Raw genomic sequence first — 19,323 nt, forward strand, 5'->3', positions numbered from 1 at the left:
ATAATTGATTAAAGGTTTCATAATTCTACTTCGTAATTTCAGTATAGTAGTGATTAAATTCAAGATGGTATCCAAAATGGCTGCCAAATGTGGGTTTTTTTTTTTTGCCATAATTTGTCATATTCAGCTGAGCAGAAAGTGAAGTGTGGCCCTGGCATGTTCTGAATGACATTGTCTAATTTTAGGGTGCTTAAAGGTCTAATACAGGATTTTCTCGAAAAGACGAAGCCAAACGTCTGTTACTCACGTTTTGAACAACGCGCATGCGCCAGACCATCCGCCCGGCTGTCCTGCTTCTCCCAGGAAACGCGGAAGCGTGCGAGCGCGATCTCCTCTTCTCCGGACGTGCACGGCTCTGTTTACAGTTTCTGCGATCGGCCTCGCTCATACATAAAGCATGTTTTCCGAAACAGTTACAGTTTCATTATGTCAGACTCGCCATCGGTAAGTACTAGCTCAGAAGCTCACCGGCTACATAAACACTCTGAATGCGCATGCGCAAAAGGGAGAAGCTTATTGGGCGCGCAAGCACGTGGAACTGCCTTACAAAACCAGCTCGTCAGAATGATTGACAAACAGACCCACCAATTATTTAGGTGATCCACCCGGGAATCAAAATCCTGTATTATACCTTTAATTCAAACCTTGTTGGGTTTTGTTGTGACTTTCGTGCAAAAGCAGTAATTCAGGATGGAATCCAAGATGGCCACCAAATGTACTTTTCCTTGTATTTTGGGCCATAAGAGTCTCAATAGTCCAGATCTGTTTTCTGGGTCAAAGAAAACTCTGAAACTTTTTCCAACACCCTTGTTTGAGTTAAAACCAGTACGGCTGCCAAGATGGAGCCATTCTACCAATTGAGGTACAGGAAATACAGTCCATTATGTTTGTAACCACTTAAAAAAAACAGTCAACATGACTGGGGTTTACAAATGTGAGTGAATATGCGAAAGATACGGTGGCCCAGAAAGGCCAATGCCATAACACAGCTGTAGCATCCACAATGCAACAGCAAAAACCACAACGTTAGAGTGCAGCGGTCAGAAGAACAGGCTTCGTTTCTGGGGGACAATATTTTCTGACGGAACCAAACAATGGACGGAAGAGTACACATGTAACGATATGGTAATTTCAACACATGATTTCTGAAAACATGACACTGAACTCAATCAGAATTCATATTTCATTAAACTCTCTGTAATCAGGATCGGCCGTCAGAAAATACCGTCCCCCCAGAAACAAAGCCTGTGCGGGAGTTGCACCATGGATGTTGTGGTCTGCCTTAACAGGCTTCATGTTGTGAAGGAGTTTTAAGGTTTTATGGTAATTTTCCCTTGAAGGAGTTCAAGAAAACACACAGGGAGAACAAAGAGCCATTTAAACACCGCAAATAATATTTAATCAAAAAAAGACCATAGAATATATACAGAGTAAACTTAACTTAAAACTTTTTACATATATTAAAATACAATCTGCACAAAAAAAGAAACCCTCCTCAGTCCAAAAGGAAAGAAAAGTGAACACTGACTTCACACTGATCTGTACACTTCATCTTTTTTTTTTTTTTTGTAACATTTACAGTGTCACATTGAAACGTGCCTGCAGGAACTGAGAGAGAAGCTGCGGAGTGAACAGTGTGAGCTGTGGAAGCATCGAGAGAAGCTGATCAACAGCATTCTGGGCACAAAAATAAATTAAACACACTTTTTAAAGTTCTTTTTTTCTTTTTTCTTTTTTAATTCCCATTAAAAACAGGAATCTCCAAAAGCAGCCTGAATAAATTAAGAAGATCATATTTTCTGGTGTCCGACGAAGCCACACATGATCAGAACCACGAAGCGGTGGAGGCATTTCACCCACATTCAGTTTGAAAAGTCCCTATTTCACATATTATATACCTGTGCATAGAAGTGGAAAGCTAAGGCCATCGGGGGAGGGGAGGGGTGGGTGATGAGCGTGGACGAGTAGACATCTCTGTCGGTGAACGCCGGCCTTGGGCGTGGCTGCGTGACGACACGGCGGCGGCGCGGCGCGGCGTGGCGCGATCCATCGATTCACAATCACAACGATCATCCAAAAACAAGGAGGTGGAAATAAATAACGGGGGCGGCAGGTCTTCATGCATCTCTGCAGACATGGGTGAGGTGGAAGGAAAACGGTGAACGTGGTGGACTCCCGACGCGAGGTCACGGGGTCGCCCGTGTGACTCGCACACACCTCTGGTGAGATCGTGTGTGCGTGTGTGTGTGTGTGTATGTACATGTGGGATGATGAGGAGAACTCCCGTGAGGAACCCGCTGCCTCTCTCAGCCCGTGTTGGAGTTCTGTCGGGGTCGGCGGCCATGTTGACAGAGTCTTTGCTCAGCAGTGCAGATGTTTGTTTGTTTGTTTGTTTGTTTCTACAACTGGTTGAGTCCAAAAGGCTGCGGCGTGTTTCAGGCTTCTTTCAGCAGCGGCATATCTGCGGAGAGCGACAGCAGCCGGCGTTAAGACGGAGCGGAGGGTTAGAAAGGGGCGGGGAGAGAGGAGGCATTTACCGTCAGAGTAATCCATCTCCGAGTCCAGAGACAGGCTGTGCTGCTCGCTGGCCGCCGACGGCCTCCGCCGCGAGGACGAGGCGCCCGCCGCCGCGCCCGCCTGCTCCAGCGCCCAGGTGGAGGACGAGGGGGACGAGGACGACGAGGACGGCGGCGCCGCTGCCGCGTGGACCACCGCCATCTCTGACTGCTGCTTGAAGGAGGCGGGCCGGGAGGGGCCGGCCTCCGGCGCGGCGGCGTGCTGCCCCTCCGACAGGACGATCTGGACCCGGGACTCGGGGGCGGTGGCCGAGGCGGCGCCGCTGTTCACCGCCTCCTCGTACGAGGGCAGGGTCACCTGGACGCCCTCCACCATGATGGAGACCGGCTGGCCCGACACGCCCTGATCGCGCCTATGGGGGGAGAAAAACAGCGGCGGCGGTCAGATTGGAGGCGTTTGCGGCGGCGGAGAAGCGACCCGGCGACTCACCGGTGGAGGGACTTGAGTTTGGGCTGCAGGAGCACGAAGAGAACCACCAGCAGCAGGACGAGGGCCACCGAGCTGGCCGTGGACGCCACGATGGACAGGGCCGGCATGCCGAGGGGCAGGGACGGATCGTGGTCTGTGGGACGGGAAACGGTTGCCGTGGTTACAGCAGTGAAAATCAAAGTAGGTCAAACATGTCCTCCGGTTCAGTGCTTCTGAAAGTGAGGGGCGGCCGGCGCCTTTTGCTCCTCATCAACGGGCTGATTGTCCCCGAGGGCAAATTCCTCTCACTGTACTTCACGAAGTTCATCAACAAAGGACCGCGGAGTGGAGGGGGACGAGTAATCTATTACTGAAGGGGAATGTAAACCAGAGCCGGGATCTGGATCCAGTAAATCAGGCTTAGCCTGAATAAAGAACCGACGGCTGTTTCCTGATGTTGGCGTTTTAATCCTCACCTTCCTCCATGATGCAGCTCAGCTTCATCTGGCTGTCCCACACGCCGTACTGACAGGTCAGGTATTTATAGTCCCCCTTCAGAATGTAGCCTTCCTCGCAGAAGTACTCGACCACGGTGCCGTGGGAGAGGCGCTGGCACGGGGAGGGGTGGCAGGAGTAGCCCCCGTTCTCCGGCTCGTATGGAGGCTGGCACACTGCACGGAGGGAGGGGGGAGCACACACCACACTGCTTCATATCGCCTTTGAGATGTGTAATGAGGAAGTGTGTGGCCGAAGGAGATCCAGCACTATAGCAGGGCTGCCAAACACGAGACCCGTGGACCAAAACCGGCCCACTAAAAGCTCTAATGCGGTCAAACCATTATTCTGGATTGATAAGACACTAAATTCCATCTCCTGACCTTTGATTCGTTTATAGGACTGCATCACTTTTTATGCTTCGTGTTTAAACACAGTGACAGAAGAGTGTTTTGTATTTAGCAGTGTAGTGTCCTACTTTTCCTCTGTGCGTGCCAATTTTGAAAACGAAGCTAAAATTTTGACTATAAAGTGCACTTTTGACACAAGTGTGCATCGCTTGGCAAACTGTGTCCTAATAAAGAAACCAGGGTTCGGTGTTCTGGGAAATGTGTTATTTTTCAGGAACAGTGTCTTATCAATAGAGCAAAACTGTCAAGTGCTCGAGCGTGTATTCCACTGCATGTATTGACTGGAAAAAGCTCCTTCCACACCTGAAATAAACCCTCAGGAGAGCTTCTTATGTGGGAGATTTAAGGTGAGAAAGAACACCACATCTCTCTGAATGTGGGAATCTTGATACTGATAGTCAAGATACTGACAGACTCCACGAACGGAAGGCTTCCTACTGTTAGTGAAACCAACCATGGGTGATTAAAACAGAAAAAAACCCTTGAATCAAATGAAAATGAACAAATTAAACGGCCACATTATTTTCTCCTGAGAAAGTCTTCTTCATCTGACGCTGCAAAATCGCGTTGCTAACGCAGTTTAAATAGACCTGACTTCATTAAAGGTTGAAGTGGTGTGTGTGTGTGTGTGTGTGTGTGTGTGTGTGTGTACCGTCGCTGCGGAGGCACCGGGGCGGCTCAGACGACCAGTCTCCCTGCGCGGTGCAGCTGATGGTGCCGGCTCCGTCCAGGAGGAAGCCGGGCTCACAGCCGTACTGCAGCGCCGTGCCCACCGGGAACAGGCTCCGGTTGCTCTCCGTCAGGTTGGCCGAGCCGTGCGGCACCATGGACGGCCTCACGCAACCTTCGCCGGAGGGGGGGCAGAGGAGACCGTCACTGCGGGGCGCGGTAAGCGGAAGGTGCTGAGGGACGGGAGATCGCTGAGGAAACCTGTACCTTGCTCCATGAGGCAGCTGATGGGCGTCGAGCTGTCCCATTTCCCAAACTGGCAGGTGCGGAATTTATAGTTCCCTTTCAGCGCGTAGCCTTCGTCACAGAAATACTCGATCACCGTGTTGTGGGAGAACCTCCTGCAGGGGGCGGGGTGGCAGCTGAACCCTCCGTTCTCTGGCTGGTACGGAGGCGGGCACACTGTCAGGACGCAAAAAAAAAAACAACAAAGGTATAAAGATCCAGAAACACTCGCGTACGTATGAGCGCCTCCTCCTCCTGTCGTACCGTCGGTGCGGACGCAGCGCGGCGGTCCGGACGACCAGTCTCCCAGCGACGTGCAGGTGAGCGTGCTGGGCCCGGACGGCAGGTAGCCCGGGTCGCAGCCGTACTGCAGCACCGTGCCCACCGGGAACAGGCTCCTGTTGCTGTCCGTCAGGTTGGTGGAGCCGTGCTGCACCGTGGAGGGTCGGATACAGCCTGAGGGACGGAGAAGCCACGCGGGTTAAAGGTTTCACCGCCATCAGGACGCGAGCGAAGCCGCACGGCGAGCGCCGACCTTGGCTGACGCAGCTGGTCTGCATGGGGCCGTCCCACTCCCCGTCCTGACACGTCAGGTAGGTGAAGTCCCCGCTCAGGACGAAGCCGTCGTTGCAGAAGAACTCGATGATGGTGCCGTGGGAGAACATGCGGCAGGGGGAGGGGTGGCATCTGTAGCCCCCGTTCTCGGGTTTGGAGAGAGGCAGGCATGCTGGAGGAGGAGGAAACAAAAAAAAAAAAAATCATAGAACACACACAAAAACAATGTTTGGATTGTTTTCTTACAGTAGTTCCAGGAAGCAGATTCTACAGTGACACAAGAGGAGGAAGGACGGGGTCTCACCACCGCTGCGTATGCAGTGAGGCGGGTCGGACGTCCACCTGCCCTGAGCGCTGCAGGTGAGGATGCTGGGCCCATCGGGGAGGTAGCCGGGGTCACAGCTGTACTGCAGCACCGTGCCCACGGGGAACGAGCCCCGGTTGGTCTCTGTCAGATTCACCCAGCTGTTCTGGACCATGTACGGCCTCACGCATCCTGCAGGGAGCCAGGAGGAGAGCAGTGAAGCTTCTGGAGGGTTTCTGGCTTGAACAGCACCGCTAACTCCAGACTCCTCAGCTTCAACAGCTGGCTGCAGAACTCCTGCACAGCTCCTAATTTCACTTCACTGACAATTCTAACCTTTTCTGGAACCGCGCAGCTTTTTATCAACCGGACGGTCTTCGTCCGAGCACGCCGGGCGGCTCCATTTTAGCAGGTAACATTCAGCACACAGTACAAACATCTCCAGCTGATTGACTGCCTGCAAGCCCCGCCCACTCACCACACACTCCACACACCCCTCCACTGCCCACAGACACTCTGGACATCACTCACACTACTCTAGTCATCGCCTCCTTCCGACACCACATTCCCAGGACTGTTTTGAAACAACAGAGGCATCTTTTAACAGTAAGACTCCACAGAAAGCCACATCCGGCCCGTCCACTACTATCTACATGGCGCTGCTGAATGTCCGCTCTCTTTTAAACAAATCTTTTATTATGAATGATTTTATTTCCGACAGTAATTTAGATAGTCTGCTTTTAATTGAGACACTGATGCACCTGTTATCGAAGTTTTAACTTTTTATTTTCAACTAGAAAAGGTAAGAGGGGTGGAGGGACTGCTTCTATTCCAAAAAACCTCCTTGAGCAGAGGTTTTTAACAGCTATGCATCATTTGAGCACCACTCCTTTGCTTTTAGCAGTCCCCCGATTCTCTAACAGCGTGCAGACCCCCTCATTAGTCCAGTCTTCTATCAGTAAATTTTCTGAACTTTTATCAATAATTCAATCCAAATACAGCGTAATTTTAATAAATGGTGATTTAAACTTAGATATTGATAATAACTCGGACTCAGTGTCCAGAGAATTTTTAAACCTTTTAAACTGTTTAGATTTTAAGCAACATGTTACACAGCCGAGTCCCCGGAAAGTGGTAGTGCGTGTGCGTGCACATCTGTGGCAATGGTGTGCACGTGATGATGGTGAAGGTGTGGCTATGTTTTATTTGACTATACACTGATTTTTATTTTTAATACTGTAAAGCACTTTGTGTTGGTTTTTAATATGAAACGTGCTTTAAATAATTACAAACTTTAAAATTATTATTATTATTTTTTTGAGGATCTAAAGATGTTGAAAACTGTTGCTTGTCGGTGTGGCTGTGATGTGATGGCAAATGTGAGAGCTGAGAGTTGGTTCACAGCTTCTTATAAACTGATAGGTGGCTCTTCGGCAGCTGTAAACTGGCCCACCAAACCATTTTTTTTTTTTTTTTTTAAATGGTAAACAACACAACAGTAACGCAACAAAACACAGATCAACCTTGAGATCATTGCAAGGAAACTCGTCTCACAGTCATGCTGTCAGGGTGAGTTTGTTAAAACATGCAGAATGCAACATCTTTACGATAAGTTTTTTTTTTCTTTTTGACATTTCACTGTATTTTCCACCAAAAAGTTTAATTAAATTGGCTTCATGTTGAAACCATCATAATTTTCAGTTGTAATTAGTTTGTGAATATATAGATATATTTGTCACGTAAATTCTGCATTGCAACAAAGAAAGTTTGTTAAAGTTTAAATTTAAAGGGCATCATGACTCTGTTTTATTGATAAAATTGGGCAGCAGTGGACCCTGAGCTGAACAGCATTTGACACCCCTGTTTGAAGGATAAAAGATGACAGTGTTAACTTTTCCAATAAATCAAATTCAAAGTAGAAATCACAGGATTTCTCTCTGAGGTGTAATCAATTAATGCAATGGGGGTAGGATTAAATAAAAATGGACTAATTCAGACTCCCTTTCATACATGTAAAATGAAATATGCACGATTCTAGTCTCTTCTCCGTTGTTTACAAATATGGGTGTTTTTTTTTATCTTTTCTTTTTTTGCTGTCATTGACTGATTGTTTTTAAATGTTCAAAATAAAGCTTTGTGAATTCAATCCTACTGCCAACACTCATCCAGTGGACTGTGGCTTCAGTATGAAGGTGGGTTGCGTGTCTCACCTGAGCCGTGCACGGTGGGCTCTCCAGTCAGTAACAGCAGCAACAAGAGGAACCGTTCAGTGGCTGTTGATATTGACTCTATCATTCCATTGCACATCTTCTCCTTCAGAGTCAACTCATCCTGTAGTGATCGAAACATAATAAGCTCATTGAAGCACGATCCGCATCACAGTAAGCATGAGTCCTGCAATAGGCTCGGTGTGCAGACACCTGCCTGGTGCAGGTACACTGCAGAGCCTGGACAGCTGCCAGGGAAATGGGTGTGATAATAGGACGACCTGGGAGGGGAGACGGTCATGATGCGAGCGTTTTGACAGGATGGTGTCTGCACAATCCTTTATTTGGGATCGTCTTTTTAAGAATCCGGGGCTCCAGTAATGGAGATCCCCCAGAAAACAAATGATGGTCACGGTTCCGAATGGTTCCGTCTCAGAGGCTACACACCCATTTTCACTGCTCCCTCATTAGCCATGGTAGCTAATTATATTACAATCAACAGGCCCGGAGAAACTAACACCCGATGAATAATGTTTACGATGTTTCTCTGACCCCAGGAAACACTGTATTTGGAATATAAAGACAATAATAAAGCAGATCTGGCTTTCATTGTGTGTCTAAGCTTGGCATCGGGGTAATCAATATTAGCCTCGTTAGCATGCTAACGGGAGTCAGACATTGAAATGACAAGTCGGTTTGCGGTACCTACCACAAAAACACTGCCTGGATACCCTCGCCGTCGCTGCTCTTACTATGTAGTCGACGAAGGCATTTAACGTCACGGCGGACACCATAAAAGTGAGATTAATCGAGCTTTTAGCGGCACCGCGCTGCTAACCGCTAGCTAGCTCCTAGCTCGACCCGCTACGCTAGCTAGCTGCATTGATTGAAGCGTCAGCTGCGCCGCCTCGAGTCCGTCCCGTCGCCAAGGCAACCGCATGTCCATAGTTACAACATCCGGAAGTGTTCGCGTCCCTAGTTACCGAGTAACAACAGGGAGGCAAGGATTGATATCGAGAAACTTTGGTCTTTAAGTGATTCTAAATCGTCTTTAGGTCTCTGGCCATGGAGATTATCAGAGGCAGTTTAGACAACATTTCTCGACCTGCGTCCAGTGAGCAGAAAGGAAACCGCGTGTGTTCAGTCCCACTGCCGCACTTCGAGAGGACGTCGCCAACTACTCCGTTTTCTCTTGTTGTTTTGACCAACGATGCCTCCGATCAGGTAATTTAGCTTCACCCCTTTCCTTATTTATTGTTCTGAGTTATTTGCAGTAACATTACACCCATTTCTTGTGGATTCAGAGCAGCAATGAAGAAATTATAGAGGATTTCTCAGAGAGATATCCTGATGAAGGTAACAGTTTTTACTATGCGATCAGTGGTTTACAACCTTGTTCTTGAGGGGCCCAAGTTTCTATAATTGTAAGCACTCCACCACACCCTGTACAAATACAAAAAATAGAAAAAAAAACAAACCCCATCACACATCATATGTGAAATACAGTTCCTTTAATGACACATCTATAAGACATGAAATCAGAAACAAGAGGACTTGAGTTTATAATGGTAGAACTTTGGGTACATCAAGAAAAGGGTTGGGAGTGACTGATCTAGTGGAAAGAAATATTTTTTGAAGGATCAATTCATGTAGAATAGTTGTGCTTATTTCAGATAGTACTGCAGAAAATGACGAAGAGCATAAATTACAAGCAGCCATGGAGGAAATGAAGCGACTTGATGAAATACTGTCTGAAAAAATAAGCCAAGAAAGAGAAACCCGACTTCAGAGCAAAAAACTTCGAGCGAAACTCTGGCAAGAACTGCAGGTGGGCATCATCAAGAGGCGGAGAGAGAGAATCAAGACATGTTCTGAAATACAACCAACGTTACACTGTTTACACTGTTTACACTGTTTACACTTTTCCCAAATACAAGCACATACACAACTCTCAACTTTCATTAAATGCTTCCTTTTGATTTAAATTACCTTGATAAAATGGAAATGTTCAAATCATAACTCTAGACTGAAAGTAATTTATTGCCTACAAAGTTTTTTTTGAAAGTTATATCTATCATTTTAACCTAAACGTATATTTTGGAGCTTATTGTGTGTGTGTGTGTGTTTTACAGCTGAATAAGCCTGCAGGCCACTCTGAAAGTGCTCACGAAGTTTTGAACACTCAGCAGTTTTTGGCCTTGGAAACACTGACTGGTAAGTATAAAAACACAAAAAGTAAACCTGTTGGGTCAAAGTCCTTTAGATGCAAGTTAGAAATAAACAGTAAAGAGAGAGAGAGAGAGAGAGAGAGAGAGAGAGAGAGAGAGAGAGAGAAAACCACCACATATAGACAGATAAAAAAAAAAAAAATCACACAGCGACTGAAAACATTTCTATTTGAATGCTGTAGGTTAAAAACTATTTTTTCAGCCTGTTCTTGTTTCAACCCAGTCGTTGCGATGGAGGAATTCAAAGTGTCCAGGGTGGGAAATGTCTTTTAAAATGATCTACTTTATTGATGTTAACAAATTCTCAGATGTAAGATCTCCACATTATGCAGCAGGATCCATCAAAAATCCACCCTAAGCATGAACTTGATGGTGATGAACTTATGGTCTCACTAATCTGTTGGCTCAGTTTCAGCATTTCATGGCTAAGACAGTGTGAAAAACTCCTACACAGAACAATTACATTAACTGAAATATTAAAGTTACTGGGGTGTTTGTTGTCAATGTTTACATTTTGCAATTGCACCCACCCTGTGGTCGGCCATTTTTAGCCTTGTCCTTCACACGCTAAATCCTCAACCAACTTCAACAGATCTCCATATATATCATATTTCTGAGGCAGCAGCACCTGAACTTTGGAGCTTTGTTGCTTTTGTTTTCACTCGGTTTTTGCATCTAGAGGATTTTTCATTAATTTTGAATGCTGTTTTAATGTTGCAATTTGCAGCTCTTTTGTGTGCAAATCTGCATAAATTAACCTTATTTTTCATTGAAAGATGCAGAAGAAGAAGAAGATTTTCCATCTGTGTTTGAAACTCAGGTGCCTGACTGTGAGCCTGATGCAGACGACCAGCGTTTGGAGCCAAGTAAGCCTTCAGAAACAGAACTTTACAGGAAACAGTTTGTACACTTGATGGCGCCACGAGATCAGAGAACTTCCAGCTCTGACTTTTCCACTCTGGGATTTCTTCCACTCACTGGTGCAGTAAATGAGATATTACAGCAGTTTTCCTAAAGTGAGTTTGAAGCACTTTTCCCCAATATGTGACTCATGAACAATTTTCACATCAGGATTTTGTGGTTTGTTGATTATATTGATCTCTAGAGGGGAAAAAATTCTCTTATTTTCCCTAATTTTCTGTTTCGCAGCCCTGAAAGCGGGGATAGTTCAGATGTTTGCTACTACAGAGGCTTGAATCCACCCTGCATGTTTGACCTTTGTCTCAATTATTACAGATTCAGACGACGTTGAACAAAAACAGCCTCACAAATTCAACTCGGCCCCGTTATTAGAGCTTCAACCTGATTTCACAGTGTGTGCTCTCAGTAGTGAGCTGTGGATCCTCTTTTTTTTTTTTTCCTGACAGGTGAAAACGGGCCAGGCAGCTGGACGGAGGCCTGGGAAGTCGACTTCAGCCACTCTGGATCGTTCACAGGGAAGAACAAACACAAGAACTTTGTCAGGAGGAACATTGAGGTATGTCAAAGTTCACGTCGGGCCAAAAACGCAGCGGAGCTGGAACCCAACGCAAGTCTGCCGAGCCATTGTTATTCCAGCGAGGGAAATAGCTGAAACAGAGACGAGTCATGTAGAAACGAAAAGAGAATAAGAAATGCTGAGTGAATAATGGTTGTCTGACTCCCTTTTCCTCCCGGGTTGTTGTGTAATGCAATAGCTGGTGAGTGGTGAGGGGGGCCGAGCGCTTCTGACCGAGGCCGAGCGGGAGCGCCTGGCTGAGCTCCTCCGAGAAATAGAAGAAGAGGAAGAGGACGAGGCCAGAGACGGAGAGGTAGGCCGGCAGGATGCCACACACTCATTTGATCTCAACTGGGCCCGATCAGTAGATTGTAACGTATAAATAACAAGAGCTTTAAATGTCTCTTTGTTTTCGTGCAGGAAAGTATAGTATATCTTCAAGAAGTTCATATTTATTGAACTCTCCTTTTACAACAAATGGAAAGTGAATAAAAGAACTGCAATTTGCTCTACAGCTTCCAGATCACAGTGCATTTTTATTACACTATTTACATCTTCAAAGCCGTAAAAATGATCTTTAATGTCTCCATCTGTGAGGTGATCCTGATCGTCTGGACTGATTCATGCATGATACGGACTAAAGTGTGTGCCAGTGGCGGATTAGAAGTTAGAGAAACCAACTTGTGTTCAGACGTTTGCAGATACAGGTTACCGCTGTGACTGTGACCTTTGACCCCCTCAGCTGCTCCTGGGCCCAGCGCTCTTACATAACTTGCAGTTATTAATGGGTTTTTTTTGCAAGTATTCAGCATTTGGCAAAACAGCTTTCCTGAAATGATTTGTTGAAATGTATGCCAGCATCGAGCGTTTGTCTGTCGTTACCTGGCATTTAGGATGATCTCATGAAACCTTCCAGGAGCCACACCGGTCAGGTATCCGTGTTTTGATGAGTGCCTGACAGCCGCCGGGCAGACGTTCAGATTATCAACCTGATGTCAGATGCCGTACGCGGCTCACGTGGAGCGCGGCATGTTGTGGATCAATCTCATAATCAAGTTTCCACAGCAGAATTCAGAAGCCAGGCTCGTCCTCGGAGTGCGGGCGTGGCGCTAAACACTCCCAGAATGAGATGTTTCTAATCCTCTGAAGGTTTTCGGAGGACTTGAGCCCTGCAGTTTAACTGTTTTTGGTGTTGAATTTGCACTAATGAGGCCAGATGGGCTGAATCATGCGTGTTCTATGGTAGCGCGGTGCGTAGACGCCGTGCACTGCTCCGTGAGACCCAGCAGGACTGGATTCAGTGTCTGGTTAGCACTCGAACTTGTGCTTGTCGTTTAAAAAGCGGTATCGGTGCATCGCTACTAGACACCGTTTACCATGTGGTTCCATTTAACCTGACCCCGACGTTAACAGAGCCAGGGTTTCGTTTCCGTTGCTCTGTTTACGATGTCTACCTTGACTTCTCGAGCCGCACTAACGGTCATCGTCCTGGCCGACGCTGAGCTCGGCGGACTGCAGATGCTCTCCGTCCCTCCACTTCCTGTTATTGTGAAGACACGCTGGCACGAACGTCCACGACGGAGGGAACAAGTAATTTATGTCAGGAGGACTTTGGCAGCGACGCATCTGCAGTCCTGAAGGCCTTCACACGTTCGGAGGCGGATTCCTTTGGGGCTCGTCAAACAAAAGCCAAATGCTCCCGACGCTGGTCCGAACAAGCTGCGCGGTTGTGTGTGGCTGTGGCAGCCGGTGGCGGTAAATCACGAGCAGTCAGCGATCTGGGAAACACACCGAGGCTGCAGGGGGGAACACGGTCAAATAAAAAAATTAGGACCGGTAGCTCTCGTTACAGGAATAACAGAAGTGACCTGGTCTTATTAAACGCATGCTGTTTTGACAGAATTAAAATGTGCACGTTTCATTTGAATGAAAAGTCCCCTGCAGCTCTCATTGAATTACATGTAAATGTATTGCTACTTCCTTCAGTAAGGTGTTTACACAGCAGGTAATACACTTGAAGAAACGAAAGTTACAATAATTAGCTGACAGAAACCTGCCTCATGCTGAGTTTTGCTCCTTAAGCTCAGATTTTTTTCAATATATTATTTACAATCTCAACACTGCATGTTCTATGCTGTTAATATTGGTGCTTAAAATGTGTCTCCTGTTACTGGTTTTCAAAAAAGAAAACTCAGATATTCATGGGATCTTCTGTTGTTAATTACATGCCAGTTACTTTCATGAAATGTTGGTATTTGTCTTCACATGAAAGCTTTTTCCCTTCTTGTCCAACAATTGAAACGATGCTAGAATATTTCCAGCTCTAAATAGCACTTCTTTAATGTCAGTAGAAGTAGTTTCTGCTAATGTGTTGGAGTTAATTGGAAACCCCAAACGGCCTGTAGGTGTGAATGTGTGTGGTCGTCTGTCTCTCTGTGTGTGTGCCCTCTGACCTCTGCAGGGTGGGGTCTGCTGGGGATCAGCTCCAGAGTTCAATAAGTCAGCATTAAAAAAAAAAAAAAAAATCATTAGATACGAGTACAAGTTCTCCAAAGTGCTGCTTTGTTACCGTAACCATGTCACAGTAAACACTGGCATGATTAAACCATTCTGTGCTGGATAATTCATGGTTGGTCCACCAAATAGCTCATTTTCTGTTATGCAACATTTGTAAAGTGTTCAATGTGATCCAAAGGGACACGACTCGAAGTCTGGGAAGCAGAGACCCTGATCCAAGTAAATCAGCCCAAACTCAATCCAACACAAATCAATGTCACATAAAGAGTTAGCATCTGTTTCAAGCCCTCTGGCTCCGTATTGTTCTCCGCCCTGTTAATAGCCCCCTGTGTTCGCTATTTGTTGGTTTGCCAGTTTTCTTCAGCTCTTCTCTTTGTTGAGTTTTAATCCTTTTTGGCCCGACGGCCTTGTAGAAAGATGTTATCTCCCCCCTGGGCTCTGATGAGCTCACCTCCCACCCCGCTTCCCACAGGATATGATGGAACTCTCTCTGGACACGACCACTGCTGTGAGACTGAGGCAGTTGTCATTGTTTGGCGCTCGGTGTGTCCATAAGAGAATACCACGAGCAACAGTCAGACTTTTCCCAATCTTTTTGGTTTCAGATGTAACTTTTGTCAAAGGTTCTCTGAAAACCAATAAACAGATAATATAAGGTATAAAGCAAAGCGAAGCAGGCCTAAACCCAGAGCGCCGGCACTTACTCCAGTGGTGTTTTCCTTTCAGGGGACCACTTGGGCCGTGTCGGTGCTGTCCGGTCAGGTTTACACCCCAGAGCCGTCCGATCTGGACCAGCTGATTGACATCGACTCAAAGATCCGCCTGCTCCTTCCCGAGGAAGAGTCGCACTCGGCGCAGGCTTCCTACACCAACCTGAGCGTGTGTCAGGTACGACAACGCATGTGGAGCTCAGGGTGAGCTTCAAGAGCTTCAGGGCTGAAGCTGTGATCTGAGAAACCTTTGATCTGCTTTCTGATCCTATACCGAGAAAACTAGCTGTCAATGCCAGTGTTCGTATGTCAGCGCTCACATCTCGGCCTCTGACGGGACGATCTCGAGCTCCAGCATGTCTGAAGCGCAACATGTTTCTTCTTTGGCCCAGAAAACGGGGCTCGTCCCCGGAAAACCTTTGCTCCAGTCACCTTCCAGAATGGCAGCGAGGCTGCGTCATCCAGCCGTATTACAAGGCCTGCTCTGCGAGATACTGATGTCAAGCTCTTGTAAAATGTTTTGTTATTGACCCCCAGGAAGCCAGAGTGAGAAAAACAGGATTGTGCAATGAAATCTGCCATAAAACTGAAGTTTTTTAACGGATATTCTATGAAGCCTTGAATGTATTATCAGCTGATAGTGAATAAGACAAAATCAAAGGGACCCAGGATTAAAAATGTGACTTTTAAAAAAAATATAATTATGTATTTAGGATCGTATCATTATATAAAACATACACTTTCATTATGTTAATGCTCTTCGCAGAATGTGACGGCTTGCATTTTCTCATTTTTACAAGTTGCACGTAGGTTGTAATTAAATTAGAAATAGAAACTGTAGTTGACTTGTATTTTTTAATCACGTATTTTTTGGTAATGTTACTCATATTTACATACAGTTAAAAATTACACATATATCTCATATGAGTCCCTGAAACGCCTCGACGATATTCTGTACATCTCTATCTCATTATGCAACGGAGAACCGGCGTCGGTGAAGATCACGGCTAACATTTTCCAGCCCCTGGTCCTGGGTTTGGGTCCGATCCTAGACGTGAGCTCAGTAAGTTATCTCAGGACCCTATCTCACTGCGATCCCAGATGCCAGATGGCACGCTCATCATTTGCGTAACCTGTCAGTGGAAAACCATGTTTTTTTTTTTTTTTCAAGCTATAAAAACTTTATAATGCAGTTTTGCGTGCCCAGGGCGCCACTTTCATTTATCAGTCGTGGAAGTACACAAGGAAAATGTTTTTTTTTATTTTTTTTAAATCTCAGTGCTGGACCTGATCAGTGTTTGACATATGGTAGTGAATACGACCGAATTATTTCACTTCCTCGCTAAAAATGTGCTCAATTATTCAACAGCTTTATTAGTTTGGCAGAAAAAAAATGTGCCTTGTAACAGTTACTGCTCAATACAGTTCCATCACAACTCCGTTTTGATTCTAGGAATTCTTAATATTTGACTTTTCTTCATGTGTGGTCGCACATGGCTGCAAGTTGGACATTTCATTCCTATCATGTCAACGAAGTTTTGGTCCTGAGATTCATACTTTTACCAAATTAGCATCTTGAATGAAGAAATGGAGCAATGTAGCAACCAAAAATGTATTAGCTCTCCTAATTTGGCCAAAAATGGAATAATTTGCTCCGGTTTGAGCCATCAAATTTATTGCATTGCTGAAGTAGCAGAAGAAAATTCTGTGACAATGTAATTACTGCAGCCTGTACACAAATACACAAATATGACTGTATTTTGTGAAAATGAAAGAATATTTTACAGCTTTTTTATGTTATTTTATTTGCTTTATTGCATTTAAAATTCCCAAATAACTCTTGTTAATGGGAAGTATATTTATTATATGTTTTGTTATAATTCATACCTGCAAAAGTTGTTTCCCCCAATTATGAACTGAATATGTTTCAGACAAAATAACCAAACTGATGAGTTGAACTTGGACTCTGAGAATATGTGACAACAAAATAAGATGTCATAAGAGTTTATTTTTTTTCTTTAGCACATCGATAAATAGTCGCTTCAGCAGCACGGAAACCTGCAGAAGGACACAAATGCCAGAAAAGAAAGAGATGACAGAAAGAGACATGACAAATTCTTCCGAAGTGGCCCTTTAAGTTAGCGCCTTGCATGTATTTGGTCAGACTGTCCCCACATGATATGAAGTGGACATTTGGCCAATTGTAAAAAAAACCCCAAAAAACCTGATAATGCTCCACAGCTGGATGTGTTACCTCCCTTCCCTCCCTTTAATCATCCTACTTGGTCATAAAAGGTTTTGGAAAAGTAAAAGTTCCCCACCATCCATCCATCATCTGCTCTCCATTAGCGGCGAAATGGCGAATGCAGTCATTCATCTCCACATGATGTGAAACACAAATGAGACAACGACAGAAAAGCTCGGCGGCTAACTAAGTGCACATGATTCACTCCCAAACTCCTAAAATTCGCAAATTGTTTGCAATGAGTGTTTTCATGCGGCACATTAAATAAACTGTAAATGACTGGCGATCAGAGCAACCCTCCAGGGTCGAAAAGTTCAATCCTTGTCTCACTGTTGTGGCGTATATTAAAACAAACTGCCCCAACAGTAAACGTCTTTCTGGGCCAGTAATTCATTTTGCATCGGTGGCTGTAAATTCTTGAGGCGGTCGTAAAGGAAGTATGCTTTTGTTTCGCAGTTACCTTTCTTCCTGGTAGCAGCTTGAGTTCCTAACTGAAACCATTTGGGCAGCACTTCAGGAACCCGCTCGCTCACGTTCTCCACGCACAGGATGCCTAAAATACACCGAAAATTTTATTTCTTTGTTTTTCCTCCCTTGGTATTAAATCAAGCCTCGACTCCGATGTTCTCACTGGTCTCGTTGCTGACTATGTCAGATTGATCATCTGCTCAGTTTTACATGGAAAAAGACTTATTCACCTCTCCCGAGTGAGCGCTCGCTCATAAACAACGTCTGTCTCTTCAGATATCTTCAGAGAATATCCTTTCCAAATATTATATAAATGTTGTTCTTCGATGTCGACTTCAGCAACTTTGTTTCAGACTATGAAGGTCAATGCAATCCAGTATGTGTCCCTCCATTAGTGATGACTGAGAAGGAAAGACCTGTCTATTCCTTTATTGACCCGCATCCCTAAACTGTTCAATTGTAAAGAATTCAAAGAAAATTATTGATTTTTAAAGTTTTTTTTTCAAGCAGACACAACACTGAGAGCTGATTTGAAATGCCAGCTGCTATGAAAACTAGCTAGCTAGCATTAGCCTCAAAGCTAAGAGTATGTAAAAACTTGCATAAATCAGCAGCTACAGGAGAAGTTTTTGGACATTTCACTGTGTTTTGCATCAGAGGGTTTTATCGAAATTGGTTTTACGTTGAGATTTCAGTCATTTTTGGTAGTAATTATTTAGTTTTCTGAAAATATAGACGTTTTCATCACAACTGTGTAGTTCAAATCTTAAGGCGTGTCCTTCACATTCTTGAACCAAAATATATTTGACACCCTGATATAAAGATTTCTTCATGAAGGAGGGGTGGGGAGAGTCTACCCCACGGGGAGGGGTTCCAGTATCCTGTGTTCTCATTCAGGAGTCGTGGGAGGAGGGACTGTGAGATCAGCTCAGATCTGGTGGAAACAGTAAGCAGCCGATGAAGGAGTCGGCTTCATCCTCAGCTTTGGGTCACAGCCAGAAGAATGAGGTCGTTAAGACGAGCTGCTGAAATAAAGGTCCTTCACAGGGTTTCGTTGTCCCAACACGCAACCAAGCTTTGTATTTTCATGAGTAGTAGAGCTCTACGTTGAGAATGTGGTGGACAGCCTCTCCTTAGAGGTCTGCAGGTGTCTTGTTTGGCCCTGGAGTGCTTTGGGATCCCCCATCAGAGGCTTTTGGAAGCAGTCGCTCACTGAAGGTGGTGTCTCAGCTTCCCTGCGCTCCAAATTGCCCTCCATTGTGGAGCAAGTATGAAAGAAGATATCCTGATGACTGGATGGTCCCGAGGCCAGTTGGCTTCACTGCAGTCGGTCATTACTTGGCACAACGGACTCCTGCGCAGCACAGAAGTAATGATGTGGCGTTTTGAAAGCGACGTGAGAGCTGCAGTCAGTCGCAGGTGCTTACTCCAACGCGCTGACTAAATATTATGGCACCGAAAGGTCCGCTCGCAAAATCCATGTCATGCTGTCATGAATCACTGGATCAGAATTCGTGAAAGGACAACATCACTCGATACAGGTCAAGCAGTGAGTCATGGTAAAAACCTTGATGGGAAAATTCCTTGTTTTCTTTGCCTCTGGTGATTTCTGGTGTTCGGAAAAAAAGGTCAGGTAGCTCGAAACCCTCCGTCAATTATCTGGATTGAATGGAATCAAAACAACTTTGAGCCGTGTTTCCCTTGGACTCTGTGAATACGGCGCTCGTGACAGCGCCTTGCAGCCTCCGCTCCCCTTCCCTTTCCTCAG

The 19,323-nt window shown here is 45.5% G+C and overlaps 2 protein-coding genes across 2 annotated transcripts in view; one reads left to right on the forward strand and one right to left on the reverse strand.

The window, feature by feature from the left end:
* Positions 1-1,380: 1,380 nt before the first annotated feature.
* On the reverse strand, positions 1,381-8,790 carry LOC115406937 (sushi domain-containing protein 4-like). Its single transcript, XM_030117222.1, has 11 exons — positions 8,620-8,790; positions 7,914-8,034; positions 5,704-5,895; positions 5,380-5,571; positions 5,109-5,300; positions 4,827-5,021; positions 4,543-4,734; positions 3,462-3,656; positions 3,007-3,139; positions 2,538-2,929; positions 1,381-2,461 (listed from the first exon to the last, which is right to left on the reverse strand). The coding sequence occupies exons 2-11, from the start codon at positions 8,008-8,010 to the stop codon at positions 2,436-2,438; spliced, it is 1,806 nt and encodes a 601-aa protein (XP_029973082.1). The 5' UTR covers positions 8,011-8,034; positions 8,620-8,790; the 3' UTR covers positions 1,381-2,435.
* A 155-nt stretch (positions 8,791-8,945) lies between these two features.
* The window catches only part of fsip1 (fibrous sheath interacting protein 1), a 32,997-nt gene continuing 22,619 nt past the window's right edge, over positions 8,946-19,323 (forward strand). Inside the window, exons 1-8 of the mRNA XM_030117468.1 lie at positions 8,946-9,134; positions 9,215-9,266; positions 9,584-9,738; positions 10,043-10,124; positions 10,915-11,004; positions 11,506-11,615; positions 11,815-11,928; positions 14,859-15,020. Of these exons, the coding sequence (XP_029973328.1) occupies positions 8,976-9,134; positions 9,215-9,266; positions 9,584-9,738; positions 10,043-10,124; positions 10,915-11,004; positions 11,506-11,615; positions 11,815-11,928; positions 14,859-15,020 (924 nt within the window). The 5' untranslated portion in view covers positions 8,946-8,975. The remainder of the gene's footprint in view (positions 9,135-9,214; positions 9,267-9,583; positions 9,739-10,042; positions 10,125-10,914; positions 11,005-11,505; positions 11,616-11,814; positions 11,929-14,858; positions 15,021-19,323) is intronic.

This window comes from Salarias fasciatus, chromosome 19, assembly GCF_902148845.1.
Source record: "Salarias fasciatus chromosome 19, fSalaFa1.1, whole genome shotgun sequence".
NCBI classification, from domain to species: Eukaryota; Metazoa; Chordata; class Actinopteri; order Blenniiformes; family Blenniidae; genus Salarias; species Salarias fasciatus.

What these genes read in the sequence shown, in the direction of transcription:
- LOC115406937 (XM_030117222.1), bottom strand. Translation starts at nt 8,010, where the DNA reads ATGTGCAATGGAATGATAGAGTCAATATCAACAGCCACTGAACGGTTC. An exon ending in GCCCACCGTGCACGGCTCAG is followed by an intron (nt 5,896 to 7,913) that starts GTGAGACACGCA and finishes GGCTCCCTGCAG; the next exon opens with GATGCGTGAGGCCGTACATG. An exon ending in GCGCTGCGTCCGCACCGACG is followed by an intron (nt 5,022 to 5,108) that starts GTACGACAGGAG and finishes GCGTCCTGACAG; the next exon opens with TGTGCCCGCCTCCGTACCAG.